This window comes from Phacochoerus africanus, chromosome 8 (genome assembly GCF_016906955.1).
Source record: "Phacochoerus africanus isolate WHEZ1 chromosome 8, ROS_Pafr_v1, whole genome shotgun sequence".
Classification (NCBI taxonomy): Eukaryota; Metazoa; Chordata; class Mammalia; order Artiodactyla; family Suidae; genus Phacochoerus; species Phacochoerus africanus.
The window spans coordinates 63,896,093-63,913,851 of record NC_062551.1 but is presented as its reverse complement, the minus strand read 5'-3'; the positions used below and the strand labels follow the sequence as shown (position 1 = coordinate 63,913,851).

The 17,759-nt window shown below is 66.4% G+C and overlaps 1 protein-coding gene across 3 annotated transcripts in view; it reads left to right on the top strand.

Annotated features, from left to right (window-relative positions):
* MORN1 (MORN repeat containing 1) overlaps positions 1 to 3,354 on the top strand; it is a 45,066-nt gene extending 41,712 nt beyond the window's left edge. For 2 of the 3 annotated variants that reach the window (XM_047791146.1, XM_047791145.1), the window contains one exon: positions 1,213 to 2,605. In XM_047791146.1, the coding sequence (XP_047647102.1) occupies positions 1,213 to 1,759 (547 nt within the window). In that variant the 3' untranslated portion in view covers positions 1,760 to 2,605. Of the gene's footprint in view, positions 1 to 1,212; positions 2,606 to 3,153 lie in introns of those variants that run through there. The other variant, XM_047791147.1, reaches the window with a different exon arrangement.
* The last annotated feature ends 14,405 nt before the right edge of the window (positions 3,355 to 17,759 follow it).

Genomic DNA, 17,759 nt, shown 5'->3' with positions numbered 1-17,759 from the left:
CCTAGGGGTTCTGTAAAAACTCTCAGGATTCTTGTAACCCCGTTTGTTTCTCTTAAGGCTGGCAGCCTGACAGGCTCTGGTTATTCTTAGAGCTAAATTATTTATCTGCCCCCCTCCCCCGCACTTCAGAATCTTTAACGTGGCTCCTGGCTGGGAGCCAAGGCCCACTTCCCCCACTCGAAATGAAGTAATTTTAAAATCTTTTGTCTTTAATTTTTTATCACCCCAACCATGCATGTGGTATTTCAGCTTGGCAAGGTCAGACCGGTGGGGGGGTCACAGAGCCTGTGCCAGGAGCCCCAGTGCTCTGCCCCCGGCTCTGATGACAGGAAACCGCCAGCCGCGGAGGGCAGGGCTGGGGCCCCCCGCCCCCGGCTTCCCCGAAGTCCCTTTGGAGGATAATTCAGGTCAAAGCCCAGCCCATGCACCTGGCGTGTCTGGGCCTCTAGAGACCGAGGATCCAGGGTCGCCGTCCGTGCACACGGCCAGCCCCCTCGTGCCCGAGGACACAGACGGGACCGAGGGTGCTGCCAGACCCAGCTGGGGCACCGCGCTGTGCAGCCTGAACTTCCCTCCAAGTGGAGCCCGGGCCTGCTCACCAGGGACGCAGCCAGGTCTCCCGGGCAGGTGACCCTCCCCTGGCGGCAGCAGGGCCCATCACACCGCAGAGCGGAAACCTGCCCGCTGAGACAGACTCGCCAAGACTGGGCTGCTCAGTGTGGCAGCTGCGACCTGAAGAGAGGGCCTCCATCCCTCAGCCAAGCGGGCCTGGCCCGGGGACCCCACTCCCTCCTGGCTCCCCTCACGAGGGTCCCCGGGTGCCCCGTGCCCCCCCCCACCACTGTGTCCCACTGAGTCACTTCCTGCTGGGAAACAAACGCAGCTCATGGGTCCCTTCCAAAGAGACTCGGCAGGTCAGCTGTCTTCCCCGAGGCCCCCTGCTCTGCCCGGGGGGCTCCCCCAGAGCCTGCATGGTGGGGGCACCGTGGAGGCAGCAGTGGGCTCCTCCGCCTGCGGGCATGTCCAGGTGTAGACGGTGTGGTTCAGGGGCTGAGGGCCAGGGAGCTGGGCCCCAGGCCTCGGGGACCAGCCCCCCAGGGCAGGCAGAGGCGCTGGTGCCCACGGCCCCCGGGGGCAGTGGTGGGCCGGGGATGGACAGTCACACGTCAGCCTGCCCAAGGCCTTTAGTGGCTCCTCCTCTTCTCCCCACAGGCCTGATGGGGTGGCCACTACAGAGCCGGCAGCAGCGGCAGCCTTCCCAGGTAGGTGGGCAGCGGGCGGACACGTATGCCAACCTCCAGAGGCTGGGTGGCCTCTACCTTCCTCTGGAGGCACCGTCAGAAGGGCAGCTCCAGGCTCCGGGCGGGCCTTGGCTTCCACAAGGGCCCCCAACAGGCTCTGCCCCCCCCAGGCAGCACCAGACCGCCCTGGGCAGCTGCAGGGGGCCGACAGGCCAGGGTCCCCACCAAGGCCCTTCTCTCTGAAGAGTCCTGCCTCTTCGAAGAACGGCACGTGCCCAGCAGGGCCCCTCCCTGTCCCTCAGCCAAGGTCCCTGCTTCCTTGTCTCCATCCTGACTGGGAGGCCACTAGGCTTCCAGGTGTGGCCCCCACCCCTCGGGCCACTGGGAGTGATACAGACGCTGGCTGCTGGGCAGGAAGGCCCCTGGGCAGGGCAGGGCTGGGCTTCCCAGCCATGCCCCCGCTTCAGGCGGGCACTGGCTGGCCCAGCACCACCCACACACGTCTGCTGACCGGCTGATAGAGCTGGCACCGGGGTCACCCCATCAGGACCCCAGGACCCTCACGTGTGCCGAGGAGGTGGCATGGTGGGCAGAGAAGACATGCTGGGGAGAGGCCAGCGAGGGAGCGGCTGCACATCCAGCCTGTGCGGGGGGCAGCCAGGTGGACGGCCGCGTCTGACACGTGGGCCAGGCCCGCTCGGGCTCAGCCAAGACACCGGGGCGAGGCGGGACCACGTGGCTGTCGGGGCTGGGCCTCGGGCGGTTTTGGAGGCAGCTTGTGGCCCCCGGCCCGCCCCTCTCCCCTCTGCTGGGAGCAGGGCCTGGGGAACAAGGTCAGATGAGGGCTGGGGCTCAGCTCTGCGGCCGCTGCCCCCCGAGCCCGCGCCCACTCCCTTGGCTGCGGGCTGGCGGAGCCACGTGTTCTGGGAACACCTAGAAACCGGCTGCTTGGAAACACTGCGCGTTGCCATGTGCGGTCCTCCAGGCCAGCCTGGGAGGCCTGCCTCCGGCTGCGGAATGCAAGCCCCTCCCAGGCACCCGGCCCGGCCCCCAGGCCCTCCAGAACCGTGGGTTCTCCTGAAGGAACTGACTCCAGGCCCGCAGATTCCTGCCAGCCCCGGAGGCCCTTTCGGGTCCCGTCCCAGGCACGCGGGCGTCCGTCTGCGGCCCCGGGCTGGCCTGCCTTGCTGCGAGGAAGGCGGCCTGTTTTCCAGCACCGGGTGCTGGAATGTTCCCTGACGGTGGGAGCCGACGCCTGCGCCGCATCGCAGCTGTGGCCACATTCCTGGCGGGAGCCCGGCCAGCCCTGCGCGCTGCTTCCACGCCCGGGTGCCAGCCCCGCGGGCTCGGCCGGAGAGGGCGGTTTCCATGGCAACCTCGCTTTCTGTTATTTCTTATTTTCCTTTTTATGGTTTCTCCAACTCTGGAGCTCTCCAGACAGTTTACGGGCTGCAAGAGGAAAAGGCCTTCCGGCCCTCAGCGGGTGCCCCCCACCCCACCCCAGAGCCACCCCCTCCCACAGAATATATGCCAGAAGGCCCTGCCTTCAGAGGGTAATTATTTTTAAAAGCAGTCTCGAGGAAGCGAATTATATCTCTTCTAAAAAGATAGGAAAGGATTTTCAACAGAACCCCTTGCCCTCCGCCACGCGGCCCCGTCCCGGGGAAGGGGTCTCGAGCCCAGCCCCTCCTGCAGAGCCGGCAGGTCTCTCTGTCCAGTCCCAGCTCTGCCCCAGGACAGGAGCCTCAGCCGGGCCTGCGTCCTGACCTCGGAGGTGGGCTCGTTCACCCCAGACGCGCGTGATCACCTCTGCGGCTCGGCCCGCAGCCTGGGGCGGGGTCCCTGGGCGGGGGCAGGATGGAGCAGGTGGGTGGCGGCCGCCAGGCTGAGTCCGAGCGCCCGGGTCTTGCAGGCGAGTACGTGGTCCTGGTCCGCGACGTGACCGCCCCTCCGTTCCTGGGCCACACGCTGCCCACCGCCTTCAAACACCTGCGGGTCTTGGCGAAGGGGGCAGACCGGCGGCCCCACATCCCCGGAGAAGGCCCCGAAGCCCCACGCTAAGGGGGCCGGCCCCGTGTACCACTGCTGGCTTTAATAAAACGCTCAACGCTGACTTCCGAGTGGCCCCCAACCAGGAGCCCAGGATGGCTCCCCGCACCCCTAGACACCAGGGCAGCTGATCCCCAGGCGGCATAGCGGCGCCATCCACGCTCCCCCACCCCCTCCGGCTGAGCCCAGGCCAGGAGGCCCTGGTGCTGCAAAGCTGGCCCAGCCGACCCCTCGGCCCAGCATGGCCTGGAGGGTGGCTCAGGGCCCAGCTGGCAGCCTGGGGAAGTCAGGACGGCTCCCAGGCAGGACATCAAGAGGCCACAGGTAGGCGACAGGTCTTCCAGAAACGGGTCGCGGCTGCAGGGACGCTGCCTCCAAATGCACCCACGACCAACGAACCGGGCCTGGGTGGGGGGCAGCGGGGGGACACGCCAGGGAGGCCTGTGGGCGGCCCAACGTGAGGCCACACGGAGCAGCTGGCAGAGGGTCCTCCACCTGCCAGCCCCTCTCCTCGGGGTCCGGCCACACTCCTGCGCCGCCCCCGTCCCTCCCCCCCCCCCGTGTGCCCAGCTCTCCTCCCCACGCTCAGCTGACCACCTGCCTCCTTCACAGAACATAAGGAAAGGGCAGGGGACCCCCAAAGCCCTCAGCCCCTCCCGGCACGGTGCTGCTTCCCGTAAACGCCCTGCCGGCCCAGGGCCCTCCAGACAGCACGCATTGCCCTCCTATGTGCTCCGTCCACACCTGCACCCGCGAGGACCCCCATCCGCCATCAGGGCTCACACCTGCCCTCCCTCCACCCAGCGCCCCTCCGAGGCACCCCCACCTCGGGCTCACCGGTCTCCTGACCCCGGACACCAGCAGCAAGGCTCAGGGGTCAGCGACAGCAGGCAGCCCCTCAGGCGACCAGGGCCCTTCGGGCTTAAGGCACCCGCAGCAGCCTTAGGCTGACACCCCCGGCTCCGTCCTAAGGCCCGCATCTCTCTGGCTCTGCAGCCCCACAGCCTGGCCGGTCTCCGGGGTGCAGCCCCACCCCTGCCACCTGGTGCCCCGCACTGGCCCCTGCCTCCAACACCCCTTCTCCACGTCTTTACCGGGACCCGAGCAACCAGGGCTGGTCCCCACGGCGCCTGCTTCCCCCGCCAGCCACGCAGGCCCCGGTGGTCTTCCACCAAGCCCAGTGCTGCTGCCTCAGAGCCTCTGCATGCGTTCCTCCAGCTGCCTGGCTGCAGGGCTCCCTGGCATCACCTCCTCCCAAGGCCTCCTGGGCCACCTGCCCCACAGCCTCCCCTCCCGCAGCAAGGCCTCCTCTGCACAGCCCCAGCCAGCGCACCCCTGCATTTCACTCCGTTGTCACCTTTGTCACCTCCCAAACGCAGGCTTCTTTCTGTTTGGGTCACCAGCACAGCTCTGCACTGGCACAGCATGTGGCCAATAGGAGGCACTCAGACAGTGCTGGTACCAAGGGGTGAATGCAGCGCCCACTCTGTGCTGGGCCCTCTGGAGGCCAGGAGGCAGAGGAGGCGTGCTGGACAGAGGGACGGTGAACAGCCGGAGGGCCGGGCCGATGGGCGAGGTATGGGCAGCCTGGGTGGACGGAGGGAAGTGGGAACAGAGGGAGGGATGGGTGGGGATGGAGAGTGATGACTACGGGGGGGTGGAGGAATGGGGGGTGGAGGAATGGGAGATGAAGGGTGATGAGTCTGGGGGGTGGAGGGATGGGGGTTGGGGGGATGGCGGAGGGATGGGGGTGGAGGGAGGGACAGATGGGGTTGAATGCGATTTCGGGTGGAGCAGAGCTTCATCCGTCTCAGGCGCTGAGTCCTTGAGGAAGAGTTAAGAGAGGCAAGAGGAGGCTGCTCAGAAAGAGGCCCCCACCTCCACCCGGCCCAAAGCCGGAGCGCCTTCCCAGGCAGGCCAGATCCACCACCACTCTGTCCTTGCCCTTCTCCAGTTCTCCTCGGCACGCCCGCATCAGCACTCAGTGGGCAGCTGGCACCCAGGGCAGCCTGGCTGACATTGGGCCCCTGCCGGACCTGAGGCACCAAGCCAGGGTCCCGGGTTATTTTGGACCTCTGCTTGGCCCCCGCTCCCAGACCAGGTGGAGCAGCTGGGCCGCAAAAGGGCCAGACCCTGGGCGCTTGGAGAAATGAGAGCCAGCGAGGAGCACAGGACCAGGGGAGCGGGCTGACCCTGAGATGTGGGATGGCCGCTGGGGTGCCTGGATCAAGCCGTGTCTGCCAGCCTCTTTCCAGTTCCACAAGCTCAAGCAGACAGAGACGCTGCCAGCCTGGTCCAGCTGGGCTCCTGCCTCCATCCAATAGTGGAGGCTGCGCTGCCGGTGTCCCAGTGGTGAGCTCCCAGGAAAGAGTTCTTGGGAAGCCCTGACCCCTGCGTCATGGTGCCTGGGCCCCAGGGAGCCCTGTCCCCCCAAAAGTACAAGGAGGCAGGTGGGACGCCGGGGGACAGAGCCCCCTCCAGAGGGTGTGGTAGGTGAGCTCCGGGCGAGGGTGGGGGTGGCAGTGGCGGTGTCCACACCAGGCTGCGTGAACGGGGAGCGGGCAGAGCCCTGGCCAGGAGCCCCCCGTGCATGGCCATGTGCCCTTGAAAATCCCCCACGACAGCCCCCTTTGGGTGGCGTCATCCACGGGGTCTGTCCCAAGACTCAGCAAATTGCTGTGCAGCTCTTCTTTGCCTCAAGATGAAGCCACATTTTTGTCAAAAGAAAAGCAATGAAAATGATGTTTCAATTTAGGAAGAAAAAAATGCTGGAAACAGAAGCAGCTGCTGTGATTCCCACACGCCTGGGGCAGGAGACATCCTTGGGGCTGAATCCAATGGGCATCTCGGCTTTTAGTCCCAAACCAGGGCAGCAGGTTCAGGGTCATGGTCCCACATGGACACTGGCCTCTTTGAACACAGGGCGGCGGCTGCCCCCACGCAGGCACGGGACCACGAAGCCGGCTTTCCAGAGCTGTCCCTGCCCCCAGGCCTGCCCTCTGCGGGGCGTCCTGGGTTGGGGGCCAGCAGCCTCCTGCCAATGCACCTGCACCATAAGCAGCAGGCCCTTCGGGGGACAGCCCCGGGGACTTGCCTGGACTTCCACTGAGAGCGCGAGGGTGCTGGGGGGTTCGCATGTCGGGGTCTTGCCCCCACCCAACAGGACCCCCAATCCTCACAGAGTCCCACAGACACCTCAAAACTTGAACTCGCATATTAAAAAAAGAAGAGAGTCAGCAAAGGCCCCAGACACTGGAGCGGCCGTCGAGTCGGTGGAGGAGGAGCGGGCGGCTGGGGCAGGTCCTGAGAGGGGCTGCGTCCAGTCTGGGCTGTGACCCTCCGGAGCAGCAAGGTGGACGCAGGCTGGGGCCCCACCTGGAGACAGCGCCCTGAAGCTCGTCCCTGGGTCTGTCCACCACCACGAGGCCCTCACAGCCCCTGAGTCCCTCCACCCTGGCCTCTGGGTCCAAGCCAGTGCCCGGCTGCCCAGACTGCCAGGCCACACGGCCAGGGAGGCACCCAGAGCTGGCCCGCCTCTTTGGTCCCGCTGATCTTTAGGGCAGTGTGGCAAGGCATGGTGACCTGTTTCAGAGGCCCCCTTGCTGTCGGGGTTGGGGACAGGCAGGGCCAGGGCTGAGGCCCCACCGCAACTCCCCCTGGGCTTCTCCGCACCTGGACGCCCACCTGTTTGGCAGAGGGTCCTCAGTGGTGAGGAGTGATGGCGACTTGGTCACCACTTCCAAAACTGGGACAAAGCTGCGCGTTGCTGGCCCCGGGGGCGGAGAGCACAGCACCCAGGCGGCTGGCCGAGCAGCCATCTGAGGGCAGGCGGTTCCATCAGGCCCACCTCTCGGGGCGCTATGCCCACCTCTGGCCTGGGACCCCTGGGCCTCGTCCAAGGGAGGCAGGTCCCCCAGAGTGTCCCAGGGAACAGGCACCAAGGGGCCAGGTGGGGCCGCCAAGCCACCTCCTCCACACCAGGGAGTGGGGGGCACCATGAGGCTGCTCCCCCTGTGCCTCTGGTCTCCAGGAGATTCCGGGAGGGGCTCCATTCTCCCCTGGGCCTCAGTGTCCCCTGCGGGTCCTCCTGCCCCGACTTCTGGGATGGGGGTGGGGAAACGCTGGTTCCGGATGGTTCTCTCATTTAATGAGTATTTTCCAAGTGACAATGACACCCTGAGCCCCTAGCAGAGAGGGCACAGATGAAAGAACATGACCCTGCCTTGACTGGAGTCTGTGGGCCAGAGTCAGAGACACGAGAGAGTTAGAGAGACAGAGACATGAAGAGAAACGGAGACACACGGAGAGAGACAAACACAGAGACGGAGACACGGAGAGAGACGGAGACACGGAGAGACAGCCTGGAGCGGGGCAGCAGCCATCTGCCCAGCCCACTTCCTCAGCAGGAGTCCCTCAGACCACCCAGTGCGTGCTGGCCGTCAGCACAGGACAGACCCTGCCGACCACTGGCCCTGCCTGGCACAGGCCTCCCAGCCTCCTCGCCCACTGGCCGCGGACGAGTCACCCGGGATGCTCCCGGGGGAGGCCTGCCTTCTCGGCAGCCTGGGCAGGCCGCCTGGTCTCGGTGCCAGGCGGGTGGCAAGGCCAGCTGTGCGGAGCAACCCTCCCCACCACCACCACCCGGCAGGGCTTCCTGGAGGACACTGGGTGCGCAGCCTGCCAGCCTGGTTCCCTTGCAGCCTGGGCCGCCCTGCACCCTCACCGCCTGCCCAAGGTGCTCAGGGAGCCCCCGGGGTGTCAGCGGGATCTTGGGCCTGTTTCAGCAAGGCCGCTGCGGCACCCAAGGCCTGCACCTCTCTGCACTAACAGCAGACAGCCGCCTGGGGCCTCCCACTTGCTGCCCTGTCCCTTCAGAGCAGGGCCAGCCACCGAGGGCCAGCCCAGGGCCTCTCTGATGGAAGAGCTGGAGACCCTGGGAGGCAGGTGGGGAGCGGCTGCCATGAGCCCACCCCTCAGGCCTGGGACTGCTAGATCCCTCCTCAAGTCTGGAGCGGGGAGGGGGGGCAAGCAAGCCAGGCAGTGACCCGCACTGGCCACAGCTGCCCCAGCCCAGGCTCCTCTTGGCACGAGGCCCCCGGGTCTCTGCCACGGCCAGGGACGTTGGCTGATAGATATAAATAGGACTGTCATCGGCTGCAGGCAGCCTGACAGGGGCCGCCAGATGTGCAGGGCTGAGCCACCAGGCCAGTCCTCCAGAACAGGGACACTCCTCCAAGCACTGGACACTGCTCCTCCTGGTAACTCCTCTTGGTAACTGCCAGCCGCCCTGCTCTGCCCCCTAGACAACCAGCTCCGGAACTGGGCAAGGTCTCCCCAACAAATGCCACTCCAGAGCCCAGGGGGTGGACCCCAGGCTGCGGGGCCTCCCTCCCGGGGCAGCCTGGGGAGGGGCGCAGGAGGAGTGCTGCCCACCCCCAACCCTCCACCCTCCTTGGCCCTCACCACAGCACAGGTGCTGGCCAGCGGCCCAGAGGCCACAGGGGCCTCTGCCAGATGGAGGCTGGGCTGGCCCTTCAAGGGCTTCTCGCCCCGTGAGCAAAGCCTTGGGGCCCTGCAGGAGGACCCTGCTGAGAAAGAGGGTGAAGGGGGGCCTTCAGGCAGATGCCAGGGCCAGAGCTGGGGTGCACCTGGAGCCCCAAGGCCCTGACCAGGAAAGAACCTGGGGGCCGGCAGGTGTGCTGGAGAGCAGGGGAGGGCACGGGCCTGCTGTTTGCTGGGGACAGGGCCGGGCCGGGATGTGGACCAGGGAGGGGGCAGGTGGAGCTCCTAGCAGCAGATGGTGCCAGGGAGGGCAAGGGTGTGTAGGTCAGGGGGTTGCCATCCGGGGGACAGAGGAGGCCTGGCCCCGAGGAGAGGGGGAGGGCAGGAGGATCAGGTCACCAGCCGCCTCCCCTGGGCCCATCCTTCAAGGCCCATCCCACTGCCCATCCAAGCCACCCTGGATGCAGTGACTAGGATCAAGTCTGGGCCTGTTGGGCTGGATGGGGGGCACTGGGGAGGGACAGCGCCCAGGGCCCCTATAGACCCCAGCTACCATTCCCGCCCAGGAAAGCTTTTCCTTCCAGCGGAAATGAGCTTCCAGAGCTCAGGGGGTCTCAAAGGACCGGGTTTTCCTCCAGCTCTGGCATAAAAGGGAGGAGGCCCCCACTCTCCCCTGAGAAAAGGGCACCCAAGCAGGCGGAGAGGAGCCCTCCTGGGCAGGGTGGATGCGGATGCGGAGTCCAGAGCGCGCCCCTCCGCGCGCTCAGCCCCTCCGCGCGCTCAGCGGGGAGCTGCAGTTCCCGCATCCGCCGCCGGGGGCCGCGCGGACATTTCCCCCCACCCCGGCCCCCCCCAGCCGCGCCCCCCGAGGCCGCGCGGCGCTCGGATGCGCGGACACGTCAGCGCCCGCCCACGCAGAGGAGCGGCTCGGAGCGCGCAGGAAGCCCCGCGCCCGGCCGCGGGCGCTGCAGCCCAGGGGAAGCCCCCTCCCCCACCCCGCTTCTCGCCGGCGGGCAGGGCGGGGGGAGGGGGCGGCCGCGCTCGGGACGCGGGGGAGGGGACTTCCTGCTGCCCGGCTCCCTCCTTCCCGAACGCGCGCGCCCCTGCCGCGGGGGAGGTGGGGGCAGCCCCGGCCCGCCGTGCCCCCCAGCGGGGCCCGAATCTGCTCCCGCCCTTCGCGGAGCAGGGGCTCGGTCCCGCGCGGCCCCACCCCCGCGCCCAGCGCAGGCGTAGAGACGAGGGGCCCGGGCGGGGGCGCGCCGCCCCGTCGGAACCCCCTCCCCGCCACCGCCCCTCGGCCGGAAGCGCCCCCGTGCCCGCCCCTGTGCCCACCCCCGTCGGGATCGGAGGCGGACGGAGCCGCGCGTCCCCCGCCCCTCGCCGGGCCAAGGGAGGGGAAGTGAAACCGGGCGGCGGGGGCCGGAGGCCGCGTCGAGGTTTCTGTAGACGCGTAATCGGAAACTGAGGCCGCGGGGCGGGGACGCGGCAGCCGCGCGGCCCTTCCGGAGCCCGGCCGCCCGCGTTCCCGCCGCCCCCGCTCTTCCCGGGAAGCCCCATCAGCCGCGGGGACTGCGGCGCAGGACCCCCCGCTGCCCCCACCGCTCCGCCCTCTCCAGCTTCGCTGGATCGCAGAAGACAGCTCCATGGAAGGAAGTGGGGGGGGAGCTGCCCTGCCCCCAGCTGGGGCGGGGCCTTCCTGGGGAGGGCTCATCCCGCCCCCCTGGATCCTGGCACAGCCCACGAGGGGCGCACACCTTCCCGTGACTCACGCCGGCGGGGACGCCCACTCCCTGCCTGACTCACTGGGCACCGGGCCCCACACGGACACCCCGTACTGGGGTGCATCTGCAGGGCGTCCGAGGCCTGCGTGACTTGGGGGGCGGGGGGCTTCCTGGTGTGCAGCGCGGCCTGGGGGCGTCCGGCTCCTGACCGGCAGGGCGTGGCCCCCGTGCCGGCTGCCCTCGACCCGGGAGCGGGAACACAGCAGGCGGTAGCACGGCCCGCCGGGAGGCCCCACCCCCGGACGGCGCACCGGCCCCTTCGGGCCTGGGGTCGGGGGGGCCGTGCTGGGGACCGCGCTCCCGCAGCCCCGCTTCCGGCCAAGCCGGAAGGAGCCGGAATTTGGAATGTTCGGAAGCCGCGGTCCGAGTCTCCCGGGGCGTCTCCGCCCCCGCCCTTCCCGCGGTGGGCGGGGCCGCGGGCGAGGCCCTCGCGGGCGGCGGAGAGTGCGGGACGCCCCGCGGCCCCCGGCCCAGCTTTCTGCCCTGGGCACCCGCGCCGCCGCCAGCCTCAGGCCTGGGGGTGCGGGCCGAGGCCTGGCAGCGGGGCTTGCAGCGAGGCCGCCAAGGGAGCCGGGACCAGTGGGCCTCCCAGCGCTGGGCGGGTCTGAGCTGGCCGCTGCCTTCCCGCCGGGGAAAGCCGTTGTGCGGGGAAGGCAAATGGCCCCCAGCGCCAGAGGCCGGGGACACCTGCCTGGCCCCACCGGCCGCAGCCCTCTGGACGCAGCAGCACCCCAGCCCAGCCCAGCCCAGTCCTTGGCCCAGAGCCGCCTCCACAAGCCGCCAGAGCCTTTTCTGGGACTGTTTTTTCTTAGAAACAGGAAGTTGGGGTGTGAGCCACTCGTTCCCCCAGGTCAAGGCGCCGCCAAGGGCGGGGCAGGCTGGGGGTTTGGACCCAGAGGAGGTCGCCACCCTGCCCTGCTCCTGCCACCCCCAGCGCCCGAGGGAACCCCAGGTGCCTGGCAGAGAGGTGCCTACAGACAGAGGAGCGGGAGGAAAAGGAGCTGCTGGCCTAGCTGCCCAGGCTCCGCTGCCCACCTGCTCCAGCCCCAGCACTGGGTCACTTCTGCCTTTGGGTGCCACCCGCGCAAGTCCGGCCCTGGGCGTGTAGAGCCGGTGTGCTGGCACTCTGTCCCTCCCTCCCTCCTCGGTGGCCAGACCTGTCTTTGCACCAGGAGCAGAGCCTGCCCCCCAGAGGCCAAGAGACGCTGCCCTAGACAGGTGCCGCTCCCATGCTGCCTTCCCCAGAGTCTCAGATCCTGACCCAGATGGCCCGGCCCCGTCCTCTCCTCCAGGGAGCTGCTGGGCAGGCAGAGGGGGGCCTTCTCCGTTCCTGCCTCGGGTCACGTCTCAGGCTCACTGGCAGGCATCTGTCCTGGTGGTCCCACGCCAGATGCTCTGGCCAGAGCCCCGTGGAGGGGCACGGTGGGCTTAGCCCTGGACGCCCACCCCCAGGCCCAGCCAGCCTCATGAGCGGCGCGTCCACTCGCCCGGCCAGAACAGGGAGGTTTGGCCTTGGAGGGTTGCAGGGTGCAGGCCTGCCTTCCAGGCAGGCCCACCACCACCACCACCATCCCCCTCGGTGTGGGCCTGGGGGTGCCAGGGTGGAGGATGGAGCCCAGGAGCATGTGACTGGGTCCTGCATGAGGGCACTGTCTGCTCCTGACTCTATGGGGCGACCATAGAGGGACCGAGTGGCCCCAGTGTGGAGGAGAGGCAGGGAGGGGGAGCATGGGGGGAGGGGGAGGGACTCAAGTGGGTCCCACAGCCTCACCCTCGGCCTGCCTGGGTGCAGGCAGGGACCTGACGCCCCCTGCCACCCTGGGGCTGCGCCAGGTACCTGCCTGCCCCTCTGGCCTGGGTTTTGTTGAACTCAGGTGGCCTGGACACGAGTGAGTGCTCTGAGGGGGCCTTATGGGGACAGTGGCTTCAAGCTTTCTCCGGCACAAGGTGCCCCGTCCCCAGAGGTTTCTGGATGGGGCTTCTATGGCAGCAGGCGTGACCTGGCCAAGAGCTGAGCCAGGCCTCCTGCCTGTAAGGGCCGCTGGCTGGGAGCAGAGCAGAAAGGCCGGACCCCAGCCCTGCCGGACACCTGCCTGGCAGAGGACACTCGAAGACAAGCCAGGTTAGGCTGGCTCCACCTGCCTGCCCACCCCCTGCAGTGGGGCCACCTGCTCCAGGGCTGGGAGCCCCTGCCTCGGCAGCCCCAGCCCCTGGCACAGGCCTGGGCACAGATGGCCCGGTCCATGAAGCCTGTCTGCAGGGTGCAGGTTACCAATCTTTGGGGGCAGAGGCAGGCCAGGCACCTGGAGTCCTGTCCCCCGCTCTCCCAGGGTTGCTGGTCAGCAGGGCGGGGGGAGGGGGGCAGACAGGTGGGTGCGCGGCCGCCGCCCTCCAGAGCACAGTGCGTGTCTGGGGAGGGGCCGGAATCCCTCCAAGCCCCTGGTTTCACATCCTGCTGACAGCCCCACCCTTTCCTGAGGGCACAGACTGTCCTGGGTGGGGGGCAGATGGGGCATCAACCCACTTTTCCCTACGGACGCTACCTCCCTGCAGGGGGCGCTCACCTAGAGTGCAGCCTGGCCAGCCCTGGTGGGATGGGCGGCTGCCGGGTGGTGGCCTGGCATGCACCGGGTGGGCAGGAGGCCTCAGCGGTCTCAGGAGCCCCGTCTGACTCAGACCTGCTGGCCGAGCCCCAGCCTTTCTCTTCCCGGCCAGCAGGAAGGAGTGACCCTGCAACAGGACAGGGAAGAAGGGGTGTGTGTGAGCAGGCTGGGGCCGGGCCAGGCAGGGCGCTGCTGGCCACAGCTGGGTCTGTGCTGGGGCAAGGGTGGGGCCACACGGAGGGCCATGGGCTGACCACAGACCCCCTCGGGGCTCAGGGGAGGATGAGCTGTGCCAGCGGTTACTGCAAATGGCAGGCGGCTTCCTCTTTCCACGGAGGGCGCGCCTGGCATCCGCCTCTCCAGATAAGGGCCCTAGTTCTTGGCCTGCGGTCACCCCCTCGACCACAGGGCGGTGGGTGGGGGCTGGGGGGCCAGACTGTGGCTCTGAGGGTGACAGACTAGAGGTGGGGTAGGGACCCCAATACGGGGAACAGGCAGCACAGCTGAAGGCTTAGGGGCTGTGTGGGGCTCCCAGCAGAAGTGAAAGCTGGGGCTTGGGGGTCACAGGGCAGGGGACAGAAGGTGGGAACCCAAGCAGGTTCCCAGGAGTGGCCCCCCGTCCAGGACTCGCTTCAGGACCAGGCCCTGGGGGGCTTGGAATTGGGCAGCAGTAGGGAGGGAGGGAGCTCCGGGCAGACAAGGCCAGGCTGGGCGTGCCACCAGGGCCCCAGGAGAGGCCCTGGCTGGTGCCGTGACCCAGAGAGGGGGAGACAGGGGCCCCCAGGAGTCCTAGTGGGGTTCCTCCCAGCCTGACCTGTCTCTGGGAACCCTCGGCTCCAGCCTCCTTCAGCCAGGCCTGGGGAAGGGGTTCTGAGCCCAGACCGCTCCCAGCCTGTCTGCTCCGGGCCGCAGGTGCCCAGAGCCCGCTAATGCCGTCGGCTTTACACCCAAAGGCCAATCCAGAGCTGAGTCCGGAGCTCCCAAGAGGCCCCCGACAGCGGAGCACCATGTCGGCCACGTGGACACCACATGGCACCCCACGGCCGCCACCAGAGAAGCCCCCCTTCCCCGGGGCCTCGCCTCCTTCAGACATCACCCCCACCTGTCATCCCTCTTGAGTGGTATGTGGACTGTCCAGGGGGTGAGTCAGGTAGAGTCAGGGGCTCCAATGGGCAGTGGCCAGAAATGCTCTGGGGAAGGGCGAGGGCGATGCCCTGCGGGGAGGGGACTCTGGACACACCCTCGGTCGCATGGCCCACCCGGCTGGGCTCGGCTGAGGAAGGCAGAGGGTCCGTCATCGAGGCGACAGCTAACTGCTCGAGAGCCCAGAAGGCAATGGTGGAGGGCAGCCCTCTGATGGCCGGGGCCGGGCAGCACCCTGGACGTCCAGGCAGACAGGGAAACTGCTCAACCCAGTAACACCGACGCGTGGCCTTTCCTGCCTGCCCTTCCCTCCTCTGGGGACGTGGGGCCAGGAGCGCTCCTGGGGCGCAGGGCTCGCCTCACCCGGGGCCCAGCCCTGCCTGGGGATGGGGGCCCTGATTCTGACCCCCAGCTCAGCCGGAGGCCAGTCCTGAGGAGTGAGGCCAAGTGATGGCTCCCTGAGGGCGGGCGGAGAGTGTGGCACCATGGCCGCGCCTCGTCCAGGTGGGCGTGCGGTCTGCAGCTCGGGGCCCCAGGACCTCAGATGGCTCCCGGACCAGATGCACAGCAGCAAGGGGCTGGGGGGCCTTCCTGTCCCTGACCTGTCCCCTAACCTGGCCTCCGTCTCAGAGCCTAGGTGGCACTCCGTGATCTCAGGCCTTGGGGGTGCGCATGAAAGACAGGCAGGGAGGCAGTGCTCTTCCTTCTGGGCCCTGCTGTCCCCCTGCCCCAGCCCCACCTGGGTGGGACCCCGGCCCACAGGGGAATGGGCTTCTGGATCACACCACAGCCCACCCCGCACCCCCTTCCGGAAGCACCTATGTTGGCGGGTCTGGAGCATGGGGCGGGGTGCCTGGGGAAGTCCCCGGGGAGTTGGGCGCACAGGGGGGCCACCGCTTCTCCCTCAGGGCAGCAAATTGGGGTCCGTGGTTCCGACGCCACTTGCCCCCCTCCTTGATTAAAGACGTGAGGAGCCTCTGTATCCCCCCCAGGGAAGGGGGAGCAGGCCAGGAAGGGCCCAGCCAGCCCCGCTAGCCCTGGTCTGACGAGCAGAGCTGCCACCTTCCAAGAAGGGGCCACAGCTCAGCACGCCCCAGAGCGAGAGGGACAGGGCACCAGGCCGGGACCTGCCCATCTGTGCCCCATGTCCACTTGAGGTCAGGGGAGACTGGGGGCCCCCAGCAGGGGATCCCTGGTCTGGGGGAGGGGCGCCAAAGGACGAACGGGTACACAGAGAAATAGATAAATATGCCAAGCTTTTTCTTTTTTCTTTTTAAATCAGGCATTTATAAACAAGAAAGCATACATTAATTACATAAAAATAGTTTTCCAATAGTAGAGTAAGTCATATCGTCATTAGCAGCAGCAAAGGAGAGAAGGGGTCGGCGATGCAGACGCTCCTGGCGGGGCGAGGGGAGAGCCGTGGTTTTTTCCTTAATGGAACAAAAAGGGTTCTTTGTTGACTCCTGACTTAAAGCAAGAACAAGCCGCCTCCCGAGCCGGGCGGGCGGGCGGGCTGTTCTTCCTCAGCTAAAAACAACCCCGAAAACGAGACGAGCTACCCGGTGAGAAGCGAGTCCTGGAGAAGGAACCACCACATACACGCAGGACGCAGGGTGGAAAGGGGGCGTATTTACACAGTCGGTTTTTACATCGCTAGTTCCGCACGGAAAGCAGAAGACGTGTGAGTGAGTTAGCTGCTCCGGAGACGTGAATGTTATTGCTGTTGTTGGTTTTTCCCTTCGTTAAACATCTTCTTTCGGCGGAGAAATAATGAGTGATTAAACTGAATACACAATCATTTTGATGATGGGCCTCACACACAGGGAGCGGCGACCGCCTACGAGAGGTCTCCTCCCTTCGCAGAGAAACTCGGGTGCAGCTGCAGTGCGGGGCCCCGGGGGCCTGCCGCCTGCCAGCCCCATGCCCCGGCCTTGCCCGGGGGCCCTCGGGGCGGCCCGGGTGGGCTAAGGCCTCCCCAGGGCCTGAGACCCCGCTGTGCCTCCAGCCCTTCCCGATGGCTGGGGACAAAGCTGGATGGCAGCGGCGTGGACTCGACAGCCGAGACGGACAGGTGACCGGAGGGGACGGTGCCCCCACACACCCCAGAGAACTGCCTCTCCCTCGGAGCCTGGGAACTCGAAAGTCAACGGAGCAAACCAGGCGGCCGCGGGCCAGAGGTCCCGGGCGCCCAGGAGCTCACTAGATTTTCAGACTTGGCAACAGCACAGCCGCACAGACACACTGACACACTCAAAGCTTTGCTCCGGCTCAATCATTTCGTCTTCCTTGAAGAAATGACTGAAAAACACACCTCTGGAAAGACAAGGCTAAACACAGCGTTCTGAGTGTTGCGTGACTCAACTGACCCTCTACGCGACACGGTGATTAATGCCCATGGGTGGATGTACGATTGGCAGAGGTTTTAAATTCCATGCATACAGATTTAATAACTGCAAAGAAAAACAAAAGCAAAAAATAAAAATAAAAAACAACAAACGCTGCATATACACGACGTCCCTTTTGCATTGCACTTTAGAAGGGGTCCAGCAGCACCACCCCCCCCACCCCACCCCCAGTAAACCAAGGGCAAACCCCGCAGACTCCGAGACCAAGCATGTCACCACCTTGCGCGGCCGCCGGGCCCCGGCAACCTCCGCCTCCCGGCAGCTGCCGCGGTGTCAGAACGGAGTCAGGCAACGAGCTCTGGTGAGATCTTTCTATGTAAATAAATACCACCATTTCAGGATGGGCAGCCGCTTGTCTACCGGGAAGTCATTTTTCAAGCTGGGGCATAAGAAACCTTACACGATTCGCATACAGCTGAGAGTAAACGAGATTATTTGGAATAACTGCAAGGAACCCATTTTGATAGTGGCAGATTCGATCGCTACGGGAAACGTAGTTTGGGGGTAAAAAGACGAGTCAGGGTTTGCTGTACAAGATGCTGGAAGGCACAGAACTACCCCCCGAAGTTCAGTTTTTGCATTTTCGTTTTCGTGTGATTCCCTTGTTCAACCAAGCACCAGAGGGGTTTCTAAACACTCAGCACTTTGGAGTGAATGCTCTAGAAATCAGTCTGCAGTATCTGAAAATAAAAACCTCAGTTAGCTGGGCGATAAAAAGAGAAGGGAAGGTTTCTGACAAAGTGCAGTTCTAAATATACGTTTAAATGAACGAACGAACAAAAAGAAAAGAAAACGTGAAATAATGCTGTTTTGTTCCAATGCTGCAGCCTCGGTCCCCAAACAGAAGGAGCGACGTGTGCCAAACAGAGAAGGGCCGCCGTGGCGGCAGGGCATGCGCCCGGCCAGCGCGGACCTGCGCCCGTCACCTCCCACGAAGACACCCTCAGGCGCGGCTCTTCCAAACGCACCTGCTGACGGCGCGGGGCCGGGCGGCGTAAGGCGGCAGTGTCCAGCTCGGCCTGCGTGCGCGGT